This window comes from Falco naumanni, chromosome 1 (assembly GCF_017639655.2).
Source record: "Falco naumanni isolate bFalNau1 chromosome 1, bFalNau1.pat, whole genome shotgun sequence".
NCBI lineage: Eukaryota > Metazoa > Chordata > Aves > Falconiformes > Falconidae > Falco > Falco naumanni.
In genome coordinates, this window is record NC_054054.1 from 112,482,992 (window position 1) to 112,502,442 (window position 19,451).

A 19,451-nucleotide genomic window follows, 5' to 3' on the forward strand; every position below is an offset into this window, starting at 1 on the left:
GACATCGGATTTTTAATCTGCCCTTGGCTCTGAATCTGATCACGAGTGATACTGATCCAGGCAGAGCTAGTGTCTGATGGCTGCGGGCAGCTGATAACAGCCTTGCTGAGGAGTGAGCTTACTTGCTGCCTGGCTCATTGAAATATGATGTATGCACAATTTCCTGGTCATAATTTCAGCCAAAGCATCCAGCTGAGGACCAAGCTACCAGCAGAGTGGGCTGCCAGCTGCCAAACCAAGGTATGGACACAGCTTCCCTAGGCAGGACATTGCCTTCCAGCCCGTAACTTGTAAGAGGTGACAGCTCCTCCAGAGGCGAGGTCACTGCCTGGAATTAGGAAGACCCCCTGCTGAGTTCCCCTTATGTGACCATGGCAAGGCACAGCCCCTCCAGCCAACACAGCAAAGCACTCCCCTGCTTCCTAGCTGAGATGGAGGCATCAATGCCTTTCACATGTGTTTGGGCCCTACAAGAGTAGGACTCTAGAATTGCCAATAATAGGTATTTACTTGAGTAATTAGTGTCACTTGATTTGAATTAAGCTTGCTGAGTTGTGAAAATAAGTTCTCAAAGACCAGAAAAGCTAGGATTTAGGGCTGGAACATCATTTTTTAGAAACAGCTTTTAGTATGATTTGACTTTTCTTGAAATAATATCTAAGTACGATCCCAGTTTGTTTCCCGAGTGCTTTGGGCCCCTGTAGATGAACATACCCTGTGGCCCCCAGGGGCTTTGGCTGGGGGACCCTGGCTCAGGCAGGCAGCAGGTTTAGCTCTGAATCTGTGGGACAATGATTATCACTCAGTGTTCCTGGACCCCATGCAGGAGAATTCTGCTGGGTGGGTTGGTTGTTTTTGTGGGTAAGCGAGAACCAGCGGCAGAACCGGGGTTTTGGGGGTGAGCTGCTGGCCTGTACTGGTGTGGCCATGCAGCTGTGCTGCAAGGGGGCTGGGGGGACTCAGGCTGGGCAGGGAGGCCTGGCTGGCCCCAGCCCGTTTCTGGGCTTGTTCCCACTGGTGACTGCCAGGGACTTGGCGATGCTTGGCTCGGACTCGCTCCCCGCGTTTGCGAGTCTGGGAAAGGCGCGTTCCCCTGGGGGTGCTGGTGGGATCCCTCCGATGGGTGGGAGACTCGGGGGATGGTTCGCCTGCAGCCTACTGCCCTCGCAGCGCTGTCGGGGACCCCCGGGGCTGCCCTGGGAGGCGGGGGGGGGGGGGGGGGGGAGCGGCCATTGCGTAACGCTTTACGTAACAGGGCACGGTGATGTGACCCCCCCCGCACCTGCCCAGGTCCCCCACGGTCCCCCCCCGGGCGCGGGAGGAGGCGGGAGCGCGCAGAAGCCGGCGCAGCCGCCCCAGCCCCGCGGGGACCGTGTCCACGCTCCGGCGCTGCCCGCTCCGGCTCGGAGCGGAGCTGTGCGGGGCTCCCCCCGGCTCCCCCCCCCCCCGCTCGGCCCGCCTGCGGCATCGCTGCCCGGCATGGCCTCGGGCAAGGCGGCGGGCGAGCGGCGCTGGGAGCTGGTGCGCTGGTGAGTGCGAGGCCGGGGGTTCCCGGAGGGCGCGGGGGGGGCGCCGAGCTTACAGGGGGGTCTCGGCTCTGCGGTGGGGGTGCCCCCAGCCCGGGGGAGTCCCGGCTGCCGGGCCAGGTGGGAAGGGGAGTCCCGGCGGGGTGGGCTCGGGGGGGGACGCGCGGGACCTAGCCCCGGCCCTGGGCACTGCAAGGGTCGCAGCGTGGTCCCGGCTGCGGAGGGTCCCCGCGGGGCGGCTGCTCCAGCCGGGGGGGTGCATCCCCGGACAGGGAGGGGGATGGGAGTTGGGAGCTGCTGCCGGGGGGATCGCTGGCGTTCGGGGCCAGTACCGGTAGCGGAGTGGGATCCCAACGAGAGTCTCCCTGGCGTGCCTGGGCGTTGGACCCGCCGCGGGGAAGCCTCTGGGACACGCCCGGGATGCTCTGGGGGCATCCCGGCTGTTGTGGGGGAAAAGGGTGCTGAGGCTGCTCCGGGCTCTGGTGTGTGGGGATCGCTTGTCTTGCTGGAGCCAGGGGGATCGCAGCAGCCGGGATGGGCTAACATTGGAAACAAGCTTTCTTTGTTGCTTTTTTTTTTTTTTTTTCTTTTTTAATCGTGGAGTTTGTGACGTCCAAAGCTTGTGACTTTTGAGCAGGGCGCTGTAGCGATGCCAGGCTGTGGCTGGGGTGACTCTGGCTGCAGCGCGGTGCTGCTGATGTAAGAGCTGGGACCGGGCCCAGGGCTGGTCCCAGCACCGGCCGGCCGGGGAGCGCAGCCAGGCCCAGGCTGGGTGCCAGAGCTGCCAGGTGTGGGTGGGATCCCTGCAGACCAGGGTCAAAAGCCAGAGTGGAGATTGCCTGAGGATGTCTCTAAGTTTGTGAAGCTTGCTTTCCCCTCTGCCCTTTCTTTCTTTCTTTTGCCCCTCTTCAGCAACCTAGAGCACTTTTTCTTTTGCACACTTAGACCCAAACTATTACAATGGTGACTTCGCTTGGCCATCCTGCCATCCCCATGGCCTCAGACCCCCACTTCCTTCCCAAAAGATGCTCTAGCTTGCCTGCCACTACTTTGTGCAGTGTTATCATATGCAAGAGCTGCAGGGGAGCACTGGGACTGCACCACACTTGGTTGCTTTCACTAAGAAAATGGGCAGGTCAGTCTGTACTGGGGACACCCAAGGAACCTTTTGGGTTTCCTTTTGCTGAGAGCGGGCAGTCCTGACTCCTGCACCATTGCTGACCCCAGCTCCGGCAGGAGCCCTGTGAGCTCAGGCAGATGGTAGAGCCCAGTGGCAGCAAACAGCCTGAGATGTGGCCCTGCTCATCAGGTCTGTGGGGAACCCGTGGCACTGTGGTGTGTCCCCTTGGCCCCATCCGGGCAGCATGGCCGGACCCCTGTTGTTCATGGCAGGAATGTACAGCCTGGAGCATCTGCATGCAGATGAGAGGACCATGAGCTCACCTCAGCCCTCCCTGGGGTTCATGAACGCTTCAGCTGTGTGTGCGTGCATGTGTCTCCAACCAGTACTACAGGGGCTTTAAATAATTAATTGCTTGCTGATGAAATTTCATGTTTGGAGGAGGGTGTGTGAAGTGTGGCTGGCTGTTGGGATGGAGGCAGGCAGTGGAATTTTGTTCTAAAAGATGGGAACAACTGCGGTTACTGACAGAACTTGCAGCTACTATCCAGAGAATCCATACTTCTCCAACCAAAATAATAAACATCAGTTCATCACTTGGATATTATTTAATAAGCCTCAATATCTGGCCATTTGAAACAATGACATTTGAAATAATATTAGAAAGGCATTAGCCTGGTCTTGGAGCCAATGAGAATGCTGGGGACAGATCTGGTGCTGGTGGGGGGATGGCTGGGTGGGAGCTGCTAGAGGCAAACTGCGCCCACCAGGGTGGTGATGCTGAGCCGCAGGGTGCTGTACCTGTGTCTCCCAAGGTTTTACACTGAAGCGTCCTGTGCTGCTTTGGGAATGTTTGCTCTTTGCTTTTCTGTCTGTGGCAGTTGTGACTGCGGCCCGGCGGTCCTGTGTCAGTGGGATGCTGTACTGGGGGCTGCAGCCAATAGCAGCTCCATGGGTGCTTGGTTGGAGGGCACAGAGCCCCCTGTAAGGCTCCATTCTGCAGCTGCCCACCGAGGAGCTGTGCTGGGCAGTTGGGGAAGCTGCCCGATGGCAGGGAGTGCAGGTGGCCAGAGGGTCACCATCCCCTCCCCTGGGAGCCACCCTCGAAGGGGTGCCCCCTCAGCCCCAGGGGAGCATCCACTGATGGGCAGGGAAGGACAGGGACGGTGCAGGGATGCAGACAGATGGGGCTGTGATGTCATTTTGCTGTTTCCACTGAGGAACACATCGGTGGTGGTGCTGGACTCACAGCTCTGAGCTGTACTACTGAGCCCTCCGCATCCTGCAGCTCCCTCTTCACGATCCTGCGCTAATAAATATTTCAGTCTTTCTTACTGTTATTTTTAGGTACGTGCGAGAAGGCCGGTTTCGGATCGAGGAGAGGACGCTGACAGCTTTCCAGTGGCTGTACTCCCCCCACCAGCACCGCATCGTCAGCCGGGCAGACCTGGACTCACCCAGCAGGTAAGGTGGGCTGGTGGGCTCAGGGATGGGGACTGTGGGGAGCACCAGTGTGTCCCCTGCCAGTCCCATTGGCAGACCGCTCTGTCACAAGCCCTTGTGGTTTTGACATGGGTCTTCTGAGCCTCAGTCTGTCTTTGGAGCCCTGTGAATACCTGAATGTCTTGGGTTTTGCTTTAAAATAATAGTCCAGATGCAGCGGTTTCAGCCAGGAGCTGCAAACATCATGTAAACACCTCTCCTGTTTAAAGCAGCGGAAAGGACAAATTACTGTCCACCTGCCCAAACTTTTATTGTAAAACCCCCGTGCTTTTGGTTAAGCATACAACCTTTTGAGGACCTGCTTTATGCATGCAGCACACTTGAGATTTACTTCAAAACCAGATTAGGAGCCAGGGCCCGCCTATCTCCAAGCCTAAAGTGATCTCTGGAAAATATTTGTTCTGATACCTCGATTTCATTCTGTGCTTAAACTCTCTCCTTCACAGCTCATTGAGAACATGTCTTGGAGCCATGTCCTGGGCATGTACCCTGGCTTTCTGGGCTGATGCATATGCATTGCTGTCGGTTTGAATCCCAGGGTTTGATGATAAAATGCCATTAACATAAAAGCCTTGTGGGCCTCAAGATACATATAGCGCAGTGTCTGTTTTTCTGCTTGTTAAGAGCACTGAAACAGCTGAGTCCCTGGGTGGCTGCGCAGCTAGAAGCTTTTCCCTCTTTCTTTCAGCAGCAGTTTTACTTCAAGAGACCTTAAAGCCTTGAAGTATTTATCTCCCCAGAACTGCATGTACCAGGGTAACAGTGGGAGGGTGGCTGGGGAGAGAGGGGGTGCCCATCAGGGGTACCCAGGATAGATAGGGAAGGGCTGCGAGTGCTCTCGGAGGGTCCCTGCAGAGTGAGGGGTCTCCAAGGGGGACAGTGCCTGCTCGTGGGGAGCAGGAGGGGAGGTGATATCTGTGTCTAGAAGAAACTTCTAGGAGCAGCAGGGAGGTGCCCCACTTCCCTCGCAAGAGCTGTGGCATACATGCATGCTGCTGCCGGCCGCTTCCCAAGACAGCGATTCCTCCACCTGCTGCCAGAGAGGCTTCCCAGAAACTGAAATTACCATGCTGGTTATTGATTTGAACTAATTTTTGCAAATTACTATCAAAGGCTGTATAAATCTCACCTCTGGTGCATGTATATCATGTGGCATGTGGAACTTAAATGTGTGTAACGTCATTTATAATTAATCTAAAGTACTCTTGGGGTTAATTCTGCTGGATTGATTTGATTTTCTAGTGAGCTCAGAAGTCTGGTAGAGTCTGTGGGATGTCAGTGGCCAGTTATGAATGGTGCCTGCCTCCCTTTTACAGGGGTAGCATCTTTACCCAGTTGCCCAGGGCAGCTCAAGTGCAAACTCCAGTCAGTCAGTCCCGAGTTTGCCTGACTGACTCCCCAAGCAGAGAGGGGAGCAGCCCTCTCGGGCAGCACCTGCGGCTGGGGAGCAGAGCTGCTGGCCCCGCTTGGGGCACGAATCTGCCGCAGGCTGTGCTGTGCCGTTTGCTTCAGCAGCCACTCTGTGGGACGGAAGCGAGGAGGAAGCCGTGTTGGGGTTGTGTTCCTATCTAAAGCCCTTTGTTACTGGGAGCAGTGGGGCATCCTGCAGTCCCCTGGCCTGGCATAAGGGACAGGGTACAGTGAGCAGGCAGCTGTGCCCCCTCCCAGCACCACGCTCATTGCAGCTGTGGCATGCTGGTGCAGGGGCTTCATCTAGGGAACATTTTAGTGCCTCGGGTGGCATGCCGGCACTGGGATACTGTGTGGCATTTCAGGCTGTCAAATTATTTATGTGTCACATTAGTTGGATCACTGTCTCTATTTTTGCACTTGCTGCTTTTTCTTTGTATAATGGTAGTGACACAGCTGAGCAAGAGGATGGCTGATCTGCTGGAGGGGTTGATGTAACAGGTGTATTTTATTGTTCTTTCTATTTGTACATGTTGATGTACTCATTGGTCCCACCTGAGCAGCACTTCATAGAAGGGCAAGAGCATGGACCCCATTTCCTACGGCTTTTCGGACAGCCAGGTTGGTTTTGCCCTGGTCCCACACACGCAGCCTTGTGTTTGAAAGCAGCAGGCACAATGCTGCCGGCAGAGCTGCTTTGCCTGGGATGGGCCTCTCCTTTGGCACGGGAGGGCTACTGACAGCTGTGCCCAGCTGCCCAGGAGCTGCAGGATATCTGTGGCTATTTGGTTCGCAACACAGCAAACCTGAGTGCAAGGACCGCAATGGTTTTAAAGAGTATCCTGGCCAAGCCATGCCTGCTGCTGGTGTGCTCCGGCAGGGACCAGGCAGTGCCGAGGCAGCTGGGCACTGGTTGCCCAGTTTAGTCCCGAGTGCCTTTGGGAGCTGAAATCACCTGCTCAGATGTTGAGTGCTGTAAAACAGGTTTCAGGGCTGCCAGAAAAGGGAATTGCATTGGTTTCAACAAATCACTTTCGGAACTAGTGGGAATGAGGCAGCACAGCTGTGGCAACCGGCTGAGCCCTGCGGTGCAGGCTCACCCTTCGGGCTGTGCCGGGTAGCAGCGGTGTGGGGCTGGGGTGGGTGACCCATGAGCTAGAAAAGATGGCCCCATCGGTGGGGATGGAAGTGTTGCCTTCCCTTTTGACGCATCCAGACTTTGGCCCTGGAACCTCTTCCTTTGTCTGGTCCAGCCGGTCCCTAATTGCGCTGTACCAACTGAAGGGGCTCACGTGTAAGACTGAAGTCTGCTTCCACAGCTGAACCCAGAGGGGGCTGCTCCCTTTTCTAGGTATTTTTTCATAAAACGGCCCTTTCACCCTAAAAGCCCCGGGCAGGTTCAGCGGGCAAGGTCCCCAGCTTCTGCTGGTGGGCATCACTCCAGCGATGCTGCCGAAGCCCCCCGATGAAAACTCCTTGCCCAGGAGCCCATGGCATCTCCAGCGTCGGGTTCCTCCCCCCTCCCAGGGACACGGTTCCCAGCTGGCTGATGCCCTTCACCTGAGCAGCGCTGATTCCCCGCTGGGGCGGGCAGGGCTGCGGAGCAGCAGGGCGCCCCCCGCCCTGGGCTGTGCGGGGGCGCGGGGGGCGCAGCGCCAGGCGCAGGCTCCTCGGTACGCGGGGATGCGATCGCTGCGGCTGCGGGGCTGGCAGCCCACTCCGCACCCCCCCGCGCCGCTCCGCACCTCCCTGCGCCGGGGCTTGCAGCCGCTGCCGGCTTCGCACAGAGAGCGGCGAGGAAATCAAGGTAAGATGCTTCCGAGCCTTACTAAATCCGAACTGCACTCGCAATATATAGCGGTATTTAAATAGCGTGTGGGAACTGGAGTATAAATATCCAGGGTAAGCCTTTAACGGGGAAGATTTGCATCCCCATTTGTCCTTGTTTTTTTACCCTGGATGGGCTTGCCCGAATGCAAATGCGAGGCAGAGCCCGGAGCTCTATTGTTGAGACATGTTACAATTCTCAGCTTCACTGTTTGCGTTGGAATATGCGGTGACTACTTCAGGCATGCGGGCGTCGTGTGCCGGGGCTCAGGGACAAGGAGCGGGGGACCCGTGTGCCCAGTGTGGCGATTGCCAGCACTTGTGTTAAATACTGGAAATTTAAGGAGGCAACTTCCAAAGATCTTTCCAGTGCTCTGTTCCCGTGTCTGTGGGGGGTTTGTGGGGTAGTGCTTGCTCTGAGCAGCTCCCAGCAGGAGAGCTGCGAGGGGTTAGGGTCCTGCCTTTGCAGGGCGCCTCCTCAGCTGAGGGGCCCCTGTTTTTTTTGTGTTTGACAGAAACAGGGCACAGAGATTGTTCTGAGCCTCTCTATTCACCCAGCACCCTGTTTGCTGGGGTGACTCTCCTCCCCTCTGTCTCTGAGCAAGATCATAGCTTATCTCTGCCAGAGAAGCAGTGTAATGTCTGCTCACAAGGCAGAGTATTTCTTCTTATCCTGCTCATCTCTGCAGGCGAAGCACCCGCGTAACCCGGTGTGTGAGCTCCGCAGAGCTGATAAGGGCTGCGTGAGCATGTCGCCTGCATCCCTGGTGGATACAGGACATGAGATGGATCCTGCCAGGTGCTGCCTTATTTCTTCATCTTCTGCACACTCCAGGATTCACTGTTTTATTTAAGACCGCTTGTTGTTTTAGTAGCAGAAGGGACATAATATCTGTCCACACGGCACAATTTATTGAGGGTTGGAAACACGCCAAGGAGTCTAAATTCAGATTCGACAAGAAGCGTGATTCCAGCCAGCAGGCTCGCTCTCTGCATACGCCAGGTTTAGCAGATATTTCATTCTCCCTCTGCTGCTGATTCCTCCCAAAGGGCAGCTCACTATAACCATAGCAGCAAAACAGCCTTTTTTTCTTTGTTTATGTTTGTTTTATCATCCTTCCTTCCTCTTTGTCCCTAAGCGTATCCATATGGTGGTGGGGTCTTGGGGGCTACTCAGGGAGTCCCTCTGCTGCTGTTGGCCATTGCCTGTTGTGTATGTGAAGTCAGATGCTCTGGCTGTCATTAGCAGCTGCTGTGGAAACAGGAACAGGACTTCAGCAGCAACAGCAGAAGAGACATTTTTTTCAGGAGCTAAAAACAGCTCATTCTCTCCAGACCTCTTTCCAATTTTGTGGAGGTAGATGAATCCCTGCTTAGAGTTAAGAACTGCCTCCAAGTTGGGTGTCAAACCAGAAAGAGCTGCTTCTTGACTCTAGCCCAGCTCTTGCAAAACCCACCCAAAATGGTGGAAAACCACAGGTGATACTGGCAAGAGGTAGCAAGGTTTTGAAAATCTTGAGTTCAAATCCCGTGTGCCTTGTTTGCAGTATTCAGATGGAACCGTGTACAAGTTTGGCCTTGAATCTGAGCCCTGACTGCTGCCTAAACCTAACCCTGTGCCAGCGCATCTTGGCTTCAGGCAGTCGCTGCTCAGCTACATGCTGTCGGAGGGCTGGGGAGCCGGGTGGCGTGCGGGCTCTGAGGAGAAGCCCCCTTGAGAGGAGGGTGTGTGGGCTTGGTGAACGGGCGTGTGCCCAGCTCCCAGCTGCTGCAGGCACCATCTTGTGTCATGTCTTCATAAACGTGCCGAGTGCCACTTAGGGTTTTTCTTCCTTTACTTCTGTTATTAGAAAACTGTTACAGAGACTGTTTGTGTTAAAGATTAGAAACCTCATAATTTCCAGCCAAAGCATGTTCAGGTCTATCTCATATCCATGCTTTCCTCCCACCCCCATGTTTTGCCAGCCCTGGCTTTTAGTTTAAGCTGTTCTTTTTCTGTCTTGCCATAAGCTGCAGTCCCATGCCTCCTGTGCTTGTTGTGTGAATTGGGCTAAATGCTCTCTGGTTCCTTTGGTCCAGCTGCCTGCCAGCAGGAGTGGGGTTTTGTTGGTTTTTGCCCTGATGCATGCCTCCTCCAGCAGCCCCTGCAGTGCCTGGGCATACAGGTGACAAGCTCCTGTGAGCAGCAGTAGCAGGGGACGATGGTGTGGGATGCACAGTGGATATGCAGGTAGCCATGGTGACAGTGCCCAGGGACCTGGCACTGGGCATGGCCAGCTGCCTGCCTGCCTGTTTGCCTGCCTGCCTGCAGCAGGGCTTCCCCTGGGCATGGAGGAGACACGCTGGGGACAGTGATGCCTCCCCACCTGCGGCTTGGCTGCCTCTGGAGCACCCTGAGCAAGGCATGATGCGTGTGCATTGTATGGATGCACAGAGAAACCTTCCTGCTGGCTCCTCGCGGGAGGCACACTGTGTGTGGACACAGGCGTCTGCTGCTCTTCTGAAGCATCCTCTTTTGAGCTCAACCTGCATGGGAAGGGGCATGGCTGGAAGAGGTGGGGAAAATGGACATGTGGGAAATCTGTGTGCTTGAACAGGCTCTTCCTAAAGAGAGGAATTTCATTCCCTCAGTAGCAAGACAGAGCTCTAAAATGGGGTGGACCTGAGAAAACAAGCAACTCCTTATATTAAGTTCATAAATGGGCTGAGAAGAATGTAATGAGCCTGGAAGTCTGTGTGATGACTTTCAGTGCATAGTGCTGTGATCAGACCAGGTCTGTGTCCCTCTGCAGCGAAAAGCTGGGTTGTGCGATGCTGGGAAAAAAACCCCAGTTGCTAATGTGTGTCAGGCTGGGTACCCAGAGAGCATGTGCGTGTCCAAAACGTGAATGCTGGTGACATTCTTGGTGCCGCAGGGTGCTCGGCCAACCCAGTTACTGCAGGAGGCCTGAAGGCAGCAGCTGGGGACCTGGAGGATTGTGCCCAACTCCCCTGGTGCTGGGTGAGCTTTGGAGAGATGGGAGTCACTGGCTCCATGCGGCAGAGACCGGGATTTGCTCCTGAACATATAGCCTGGACCTGGCTTTCCTTGCCTCCCCTCTGTGCTGCCTGGAAGTGACAAGATCAATATGGTAAAGAAAAGACAAATTAGTGCTGATGGACTGCAGCCCCAGAAACAGTTAAACACATTGATTTCTGCTGATGTTATTGTCTTGAGCCAACCCAGGCTTTGCAGAGTTTGGCCTTGTCTTCCTCCACAGTGATCCTGCAGAAGCATCCCCATCCCTGCCAGGATAAGTGCAGCCCTTGCTGGCTCATCCCAGAGCCCTGCTGCTGATGTTTGCTGGGATGTGTGTGACAGGGGGCTCAGGGATGGCCCTTTCTGTGCTCCCAGAGGTGGCTGAGTCAGAGTTTGCCTGTTCCTGCTGGTCATTTTGTTGCTTCACGTAAGGAACGGATCCCGACTCCCTGGTGCCTGGCTGCAGGCACTGTGTGGTGTAGCAATCACTTCGCTGTGAGCAGCGGTGCTATCCAGTTCCTGCTGCCCGAAGGCATATGGGTACCTCTGTCTGCGTGGCGTGGGGATGTCTCAAGAGATGCACGGGAAGGAGTGGCTGAGGGATTTACCCTCCAGGACCCCCCTGTGCTGGGCTCGGTCAGTTGCTGCAGCCAGCAGGTTCTTCCACCTCTCTTGGTGACTCCAAAGTGGATCCGGTGCAGCCTGGGGCCATCCATGCCAGCCCCAGGGCCTCGGTGGGATGAGAGGCTTCGGTGCTGGCTGTGCTGTTGCCAGTGCCTTCAGCTCATGCCATCTTCTCCCTTTCACGGTGTGCAAAGAGCCGGCTGGGGAACATGAGAGCTACTGGCAGGAACGGAGAGGAGCTGGGGTGCTCTGGGCTGGATACGGCCCCATGCGGCTGAGTCATCCAACCTTTCAGTCTCTCTGATGTCCATCCCCAATGCAGCTCAGGGCAGAAGCGCAAGAGCTCATTAGAAACCTGAAGGCTGCAGCTATGCTGGGCTGCTCTGCTTGAGCTGTGGGGGGCACAGACATCTGGCCAGTGCTTCTAGGGGTTCAGCCAGCCCCTGTTGCTTTCCCAGGGTAACCTCCACTGTGCTGCAGTCCCCAAGGTGTAGCCAGGTGGTCCCTGGGCCACTGGGGATGCTCATGATGCAGTCCGGGGCTGTAGGGGCTGAGTGTGCGCACCCCTCTGTCACCGCTGCTGGAGAAGTGACTTGTCGCAGGTTGAGTGGTGGCTTCTCCCAGGGTCTGTGCTATTTAGCTCTTTTCATAGAACTCAGTGGGAGGGATCAGATCGCTTTGGATGTAGGGATGAGGCCTTGAGCCATTAGTGCTGTCAAATGGCCTTGAGAACGTGCAAGAGGAGCTGGAGTGAGGTCTGCAGCGTGCACTCTGCGTAACCTTGGTCTCTGGAAGGAAGAGACTCTGGCTTTATCCAGCACTGAATCTGTCCCTGACATGTAAACATGGGTGGAAAACAGGCTTCCTGGATCTCTGATCCCAATATTCACCCTCACAGTTGCCACATCTCTGATGTCCCTGGGTGGGATCTGCAGACCCTGGCAGGGGCAGGAGCCTGCCCGCTGCCCCTCACCTGCCCCTCACCTCCACCTCACTCTCCATCAGTCACAGTTGCTGCTGAGCCGAGCATGTGGGACTGGGTAAGTGCAGTAACGGGGCTTTTCACATGCTGGGCTCTGTGGCATCTAACCCAGCCCCCCAACAGCATCCCCAGAGCAGGCCTGGCAGCCCAGCACATGGCTGGCACCCGTGGGTGCCTGTGCAACCCTCGTGCCTGCAGGAACCAGTGCTGTTAGCCACCCGGTCGCTGCAGCTGATGACCCGTTCCCAGGGATGAGGTGGATGTGCACTTGCACTGCGGGCTGGCAGGGCTGCAGCACATCACCTCTCCCATGCTGCTGGTGCGTGGATCAGCGAGCCTTGTCACCAGCCCGGTAAAACCACAGTGCCCAGGACAGAGGCACAGTCTGTGCTTCTCCCCAGGCATGTTCAGTGCACTTTTTCTCCCTGTTTTCTGTTCCTCAGGTTAGGAGCACTTGGAGCAGGGCTGCCTTTCTAAGGAGGCTGCTAGTAATTTCTATGCTGAACTTTCTTTTTCTGGCCAGCTGAGCATTTTCTGGGAATTGGCTCTTCATTTCTGTGGGGATGTGTTTGCACTTCTTGCTTTATTCTGCAGGCTGATCCTCCCAGTTAAACCTCAGATGTATTGAGCCCTCCCTAATAAATTTAACAAGCAGGCTGTAGATAAGCAGGCTGCGCCTCAGCTCCCCAGGCTGCTGGCTGTCCCTGCGGAGCAAAGCAGCACTTCTGGCTGTTGGAAGGAGGCGATCAGAGATTCCCCTGCAATGAGCAGCGCTGAGACTGACAGAAATATGCTACTGTCCCTGGAAGGTCTCCTTGGCTTTACTGATCTTTGGCTGAAGCTCACCTTCTGGGTGACAAAATAGTGTTCCCCTTACCCGGTGCAGCTGCTGAAGAAGCCTCGTGGCAGTGAGTTAGTGCTGCAGACCTGTTAGCTATTGAGCAGTAAACGGCCACCTCTGAGAGCAGGCTGGGTCTTGTGGGAAGCTGCTGCTTAAGGCATGAAGTTGCACACTTCATTTCACTTCAGTAGCACCATAAAGGGGAGAAAATATTGTTAAAAATATTCCACACACTGAGTCAGAATTAATTCGGACATTGTTTTCCTTTCTTTTGTATGTTGAGGCTGATGATATGCACAGCATGTTCTTCCTGCCAGGACACAATCTGATATTTCTGGGTGCCCACAACCTTCCTTAGAATCATAATGGAAAGATGAAAACCCTCAGCGTGCTGCATGCAATATTAAAGCACTAACGATGCAATCAGTCTCTCTTAGCCCCAGTGACAAAGGGAAGGATTATGCTGCCCTTCCTGGGCGCAATTCTGTTCTGCGGTGTGGGCTTTGGCTGCTGAGGAGGTGGCTGGGTACCCATGCCAGCCAGTCCTCTGCCCGTGCCTGCTGCTTATGCCTTCACAGGGGCAGTGCCCCCCCGCCCCCCATGCCCAGGGTGCAGGCAGGGTCGGCCCTGTGCTGGGGCACAGGCTTTCCATGTCTGCCCAAGCCGCTGGGCTCTGGAGCAGCAGGTACCACCTGCGCTGGCTCCACCACGGAGTCTTGCTGCAAGGAGCTGGGGGCTGGTGGCCTGGCTAACCCATCCTGCAGCTGGCACGTCTGTGGGCAGCTGGGCTGCCCAATTCGGCCACCTTGGAGGAAGGTGCCTTCAGACCCTCCTTTCCTCTGTGCCAGCGGTTCATGCATTTGCCGGTGCTGTGCTGTGCGGACTTCTGAACACCCTGGTTTCGGTGGTCTCACAGCAGCTGCAGATGCAGTGTTGGGGCAGTTGGAGCCCCGCGGTCCCCCGTTCCATGATGGATGAGTCGAGCCAGGGCTGTGCAGAATTAGCTTGTGTTTCCTTTTGTAAACAGAATCGCATCCCAGCAGTTTGTGCTCATTAAGCTCTATCTATCTGTATGGCCTCGCGCTCCCTCCCCTCTTGCTGTTTTGTTGTTGTGCCTGGTTGGGGGGTGTGATGGAGCCAGGCAAAATGTGGGCACCTCTCCCCTGTGCTGCTCTCCAGCTCCAGGACTGTGGTTACACACTAGGGAACTGCAGGTGCCCGGTGCTCCAGGTGAGTTTGATTCTATTAATTAGCTGTTAACAATGTAGCTCACTGCCCCAGCACCCCCTTCCCAGTGTTACCAGCGGGGATGGGGCTGCTTGCCGGAGCCGGGAGCGCAGCCGGGGTAGGTCAGGGCAGTGGGCTTGTCGTTCTGGCAGAAGCCCCTGGGAAATGTTAATTTTGTCTGGTGCAGATGGTACCAAGGAGGCATCCTCCCCCAGGCTTTTGTTTCTTAATTTTGGCTGATCAGTTATGATTTGGCTGTGCCTGCGCTGAAAGGAGGAGGGTGGGGTTGTTTTTATTTTTTTCCTTTTGTTTTTGAGCCCAACTGTGTGAAATACCTTGAAGGGATGGGGAGAAGCAAAAAAATGTCATTGTAGACGGACTATTTCTGGATGCGTTCCTGTGCAGGCGAGGTGGCACTGGACAGGCGCTGATGTGGTACCCGGGAGTGGAGGGAGTCTGGTGGCCTCTGGGGAGTTGCGGTTGGATCCTTGCTATATTTTCAACCTTTGCCTGGTTCAAATGCTGTTTGTCACTTGTATCTGGTGGCTGACATGGCCCTAGGGGGCTGCCGAACACGTGGGGATGAGGAGCAGGGAGAGCTCCGCTTCCATCCCTGCTGGCCACAGGCATCTCTGGGTGCTGGCCCTGCTGGCATGGGGCAAGGTGGGCTTTGTGTGTGGGGTGCCTCGCACCTCTCCAGGGTAGCGGGGAATGGAGGTAATTTCCCTATGGCTATGTTGAAGTCCTGTCCTCCTGGGCTCCGAAATCCTGGGGGAGGTACATGAGTATCTCTTCGTGCTTTAGCAGAACTGCCATACCAGTGAGGTGTGAGGACCTGCCAGAGGATTTCTGACCTGAAATGACCTCCCATTAAAGGGGAGCCTGGCCCTGCCTTGCGCGTCCCCCCGTCACCCTCTGCTTCCATGTTGCCCTTGACAGTGGCAAGTTCACGTAAGGACTGAAGTGGCAGGATGAGATCAGTAATTGGTACTTACAGTGCTGCAACAGTAAACCTTTAAATGAAGAGCTGGCTGTTTTCCTGGGACTCTCCAAGTTGTTGCTGGTGGGATGCCAACTATAGATGGATGCTTCCCAGGGCTGCTGTCGCTTCCTGCCACTGCAGGTTTACGTGCAGGGCTGCGCTGGAGCTGCAGCAGCTGGGAATTGTTCTGATGCACTGCAGAGCTCGGCCATGCGGGGAAGCTCCCTGCTTTTATTTTCAGGCATGTAAATCGTGAGCAGCTCAGCAGAGCTGGGCAGAAATCAACCGGTATGAGTGTAAGAAAGACGTGACCTGGGGGAGGATGAAGTGAGAGGATAATGTCACACTGCTATCGATGCAGAGCTTTAAGGCAGAGTGTGCAGGCCAGAAACAAACGTGCTTCAAGCAAATATCCGCTCCAATTATTTCATTGTACCTGAATTACGGCTTTCAAGCCTGCAGCATGTTTGGAATTTATTTTTTTTTTAAATAATGTCCTTAGGAGCTCTAAAATGCAAAGGATTTCCATCATTTCATCCCTTCAAGAAGAGATGGCTGTGGGCAGAAAAGTAGGAGTTGAAATAGCTGGATTTCAATCTAGGCTTTTTCCCTGGAGTTGAGTGATTTCTCCAACTCCCTATCTTCCCCCCTCTTCTTTCACACATTAGACAGAATCCAAATGTCTCTCATTTTAAAGCTTTTGGATGCTTGGATGAGAGTCTGACTCCTGCAAGTGCCAAGCGCTGGGCTAGGAGCTGCCTTGAGTCCCCTGGGAGCTGTGTGAGCCAGGCACTGCCCGGCAGCGCCAAGTCAAGGAGATGTTCACTGTGCACCAGGTGTTATCGTAAAGCACCGGAGGAGGAGGTGAGTGTTCAAGTAGCTGAACCAGTAGGACCTTGGCAGGTGGAGGCTTTCCACTGGCCTTTGAACTGCTGGGACTTTGGGAAGTGAGCTTTGGGTTCCTGCATCCTGTGAGCGTGGTGGATGATGTGCGACCGAGTGGTTCACCCCTTCCTGGCTGCGGTGCGAGGCGAGGCTTTGGCGCTGTGCCGGCAGCATCCATGCTGAGTGCCACCGTGGCCCTAGGGAGAGCGACCCCCCTGTGCCTGCTGAGGGGTACTTGGGGTTCCCACTCTTCACTTTGACTGGTGGATGCTGACCCCCTGTTGCAGCACAGCCCTGAGTGGATGCAGGTGGGTGCTGGTGGCTGGTTTGGGGAGGCAGAAGGTGCGAGGCTGGGGTCATCGGCCCCCTGGATGTGATGCTCAGCCCCTGAGCACCATGTGCAGCCCCCAGCAGCAGGCTGACCTCCCCGCTGGCTCTGCTGTGTCCTGGGATGTCCAAAGGCTGGCATAGGGAGGACAGCCTGTTTCCTTGGGACTTTGCGATCAGTGGAAGCTGGTACCCAGCTAGAGGTCAGCATTTCCATTTAAATGAGATTTCTGAAGCCTGGCTGTTACAGGACCATGGGGTTTTTGCTGGTGGTCAGGCTGCAGATGTGCACTTCAGCATTACGGAGCTGCCAGGGAACCAGAGGAGAGAAAATGCAGCAGCTTTGTGGGGCCCGGGTGGGAGATGCCTCACTGGGCTCTGGGGTAGCTGGAGATCTGTTTGCCATGAGAGATGAGGTGATGAGATTTTTGCTTATTGAGGTTTAATGCCTTTAGTGGGATGTCCCCTAAAGTGCACTGGAGCATCAGTTGAAGGATCACCTATCAGGGAGACAGCCTGGTGCAGTGAAAACAGCTCTGCTGTTTTGGGGATGGCTAGGAAAAAGCCACCCTGGGAGGCAGACCTCCATGTTGCCACCAGTGACCTCTGCACTGTGTCCCAGGGGCCAGCTGGGCTGGCAGGTTGCAGGGGGCAGCCTCACAGCACGGTACTTGTGGGCGATGCTGTGCCCAGGCTCAGCCCCGATGCCCACGCTGCCCCCAGCTCCTGCCATTAGGAGAAATAGGACATTTGCAGTGTAATGGTGTGAACACCCTGAGGCCACACACACACAAAAAAACCCACAACCCAGAAAAAAGGAAATTACTTTTTTTCTGGTGTTTGTATGTATGTGCATGCGCTTCTGTGCTCGAGGCAGCTGACCGGTAGGTGCTGGGGTCCCCCCGCCCCGGCGCTGTGCACGCCAGCAGGAAGCACCCGCTGTGCCCATCCGCGCAGCTGGCCCCGTCACTGCGTCCCCCCATGGCTGGAGCTCCCCGGCAGCACTGAGCCACCACCATGTTCCAGAGAAAGCGCAGCGTCTCCTTCGGCGGCTATGGCTGGTGGGTGCCTTTCCTTTCTATCCCTCCCTTGCTACCAGGGGCATGGTGCCACACGAGGAGCTTTTCTTCCTTCTGTGGCTTCAAAGGAGGAAGGAACCTGACCCTGTGTCATGGTGCCCTTGTGGCAGAGCCTGTCCTGCTCTCCCTCACCAACAGGAGCGCGTGGGAGTCGGGAAGGACCTTCTTCCCCCTGTGCCTGTGGGGAAATCTGGCACAGTTGCAGCAGGCAGGTGCTGCTGTGCCCCAGCAAAGTCCCTCGTGAGCCTTGCAGGTGCCAAGTGGGGAGGGGACCTCCCCAGGGACTCATGGTGGGTCCCCATGGGCATGTCACCTCCAAGAGCATCCTGTGGCTCTCCCTCCACTTCTTTCTCTCGCTGCTGAGACCTCTGCCTGGGCAGCAATGCTTACAGCTGCCTTCAGTACCCTGCGGCATGTGCGGCAAGGTCCCACCCGGTCCATGGCAGGTTCTCCGCACCACTGGCACATCCCCGAGTCATCCCTGCTCCGTCTGTCCTCAGCAGTGCACTGCAGCTGCTGCCCGCAGCCCGGGGTTCAGCAGGATTGCGTGCTTCTCATTTCCCTTCCCTCAGAGACGTGTTGATCTGTAGGGAAATAGTTTAAGAAAATGGCGCTGTTCTCCCTCTGCCCTCCTCCAGCTTCCCTCTCTGGTATTTTATGCCCATTCCAAGTCTGCTGTGTGATTGTGAGCAGGCTGTGGGAATTGATGGCCAAATTGGCAATTTGATAATGATTTGTGGCTGTTGGGCGCTGGGCAGTGGTGCTCTGCCTTCCCCCCATCCCCGGGCTGCAGCGGCTGTAGGGGCTGGGCAGCCAGGGTCTTTCAGGGGAGGGCTTGTGCCAGTGGGCTTGGAGCTGCATGAAACGTGCTGGGGGAAATGCTGAGTAACGGAGAGGGCTGTGGGAGGGCAGTGAGCTTGTCGAGGGTTTCAGCAAAGACTCTGGGAAACCGAAGCACACGCCTTACTGAAGTCAAGCGTTTTGTCTCAGATGGATTTTTTTAGTTTTTTCTTTATGTACAAATGGGAAGGAAGCACTCCGATAAACTTCTGCACCAATAATTTCTGTGAAACGTGAACGCATTTTGTGGCAGAGAGAAACTGCAGCTCTTGGGCAGCTTTGTCCTGCAGCCACCATGGGAAGTGGTGGCTTTGGGACCCTGACCATGCTGGGCATGTCCCGGGAGCTGCTGCTGCCCGCGGCTTCCCGCTGCGGTGGAGCGGAGCCGTTACCGCTGTGCAGGGGTGTGCGGGGCCATCTGGGCACCGCGCAGTTGTTTTCTCTCTGCGCTTTGGCAGTTACAGGGGAAAGGCAACTACGAGCCGGAGAGTCATGCCGGAAAATGTGGTCTGCTGGCTGTTGGGGCTGTGCCACCGCCGCCGGCCGGGCTGGGGGAAGCAGGGCACAGGTTTTCCTTGCATTAGTCAGCATCGGTGTCTGCCCGGTGAGATGGACAGTCTGGAGGGCACGGGGGGAGCCCTGTGTTCTGCAGGGGGAGCTTCTAAGTGGGGTTGGTGCACTGCTCCCTGGGGAAGGCTCCCCTTTCGGTTGTACGTTGGCTGGAGAGCACTGTGCTCAGCTGGGAAAACGCTTCTCCGGGTGTTTACAGGAAAGGAAGGGACCTGCCGCAGCCCCTCACCTGCCTCTGCATCTTCCCACGGCCGCCCGGGCCGGCGCTGGCACACCCTTCCTGTGGGGACCGTGTGGGGTGGCCGGGCACACCCAGGCGCTGCTCTCTGTAGCTGCAGCTGCTGTTTCCAGCCCTCGCCTGGACTGTAAATAATTGTTCTTTTTTCATCTTTTTTTTTGTTTGTTTTTCTGTCCACCGGCTGCATCTGCTGTCAGCGAGGTCCCGGGAGGAGCGTGCTTGGCATGGGGTGGCAGACGCGGTGCCGTTGCTATTGGATGTTGGGATGTGTGTGACAGGCGATGCAAAGCCCCGGTGTGTGCAGCCACGGGCGCTGCCACCCCAGCCCTGCCTGCGCCCCATCCCGGCTCGCCCTGGCCCTGGTGACCCATGCAGGTGCCAGCCTCGTCCCCTGTCCTCCTGGGCCGTTTGCACCCAGCTGGTGTCGGCGGCTCCTTCCCCCCCGAGTGCT

General features: G+C 56.1%; 1 protein-coding gene across 6 annotated transcripts in view; it reads left to right on the plus strand.

The window, feature by feature from the left end:
* Window positions 1-1,379: 1,379 nt before the first annotated feature.
* Window positions 1,380-19,451, plus strand: part of RAP1GAP2 (RAP1 GTPase activating protein 2) — an 80,441-nt gene continuing 62,369 nt past the window's right edge. For 3 of the 6 annotated variants that reach the window (XM_040578790.1, XM_040578794.1, XM_040578799.1), the window contains exons 1-2: window positions 1,380-1,529; window positions 3,994-4,110. In XM_040578790.1, coding sequence (XP_040434724.1) covers window positions 1,480-1,529; window positions 3,994-4,110 — 167 coding nt within the window. In that variant the 5' untranslated portion in view covers window positions 1,380-1,479. Of the gene's footprint in view, window positions 1,530-3,993; window positions 4,111-7,216; window positions 7,367-17,209; window positions 17,335-19,451 lie in introns of those variants that run through there. The other 3 variants (XM_040578811.1, XM_040578814.1, XM_040578829.1) reach the window with 2 other exon arrangements.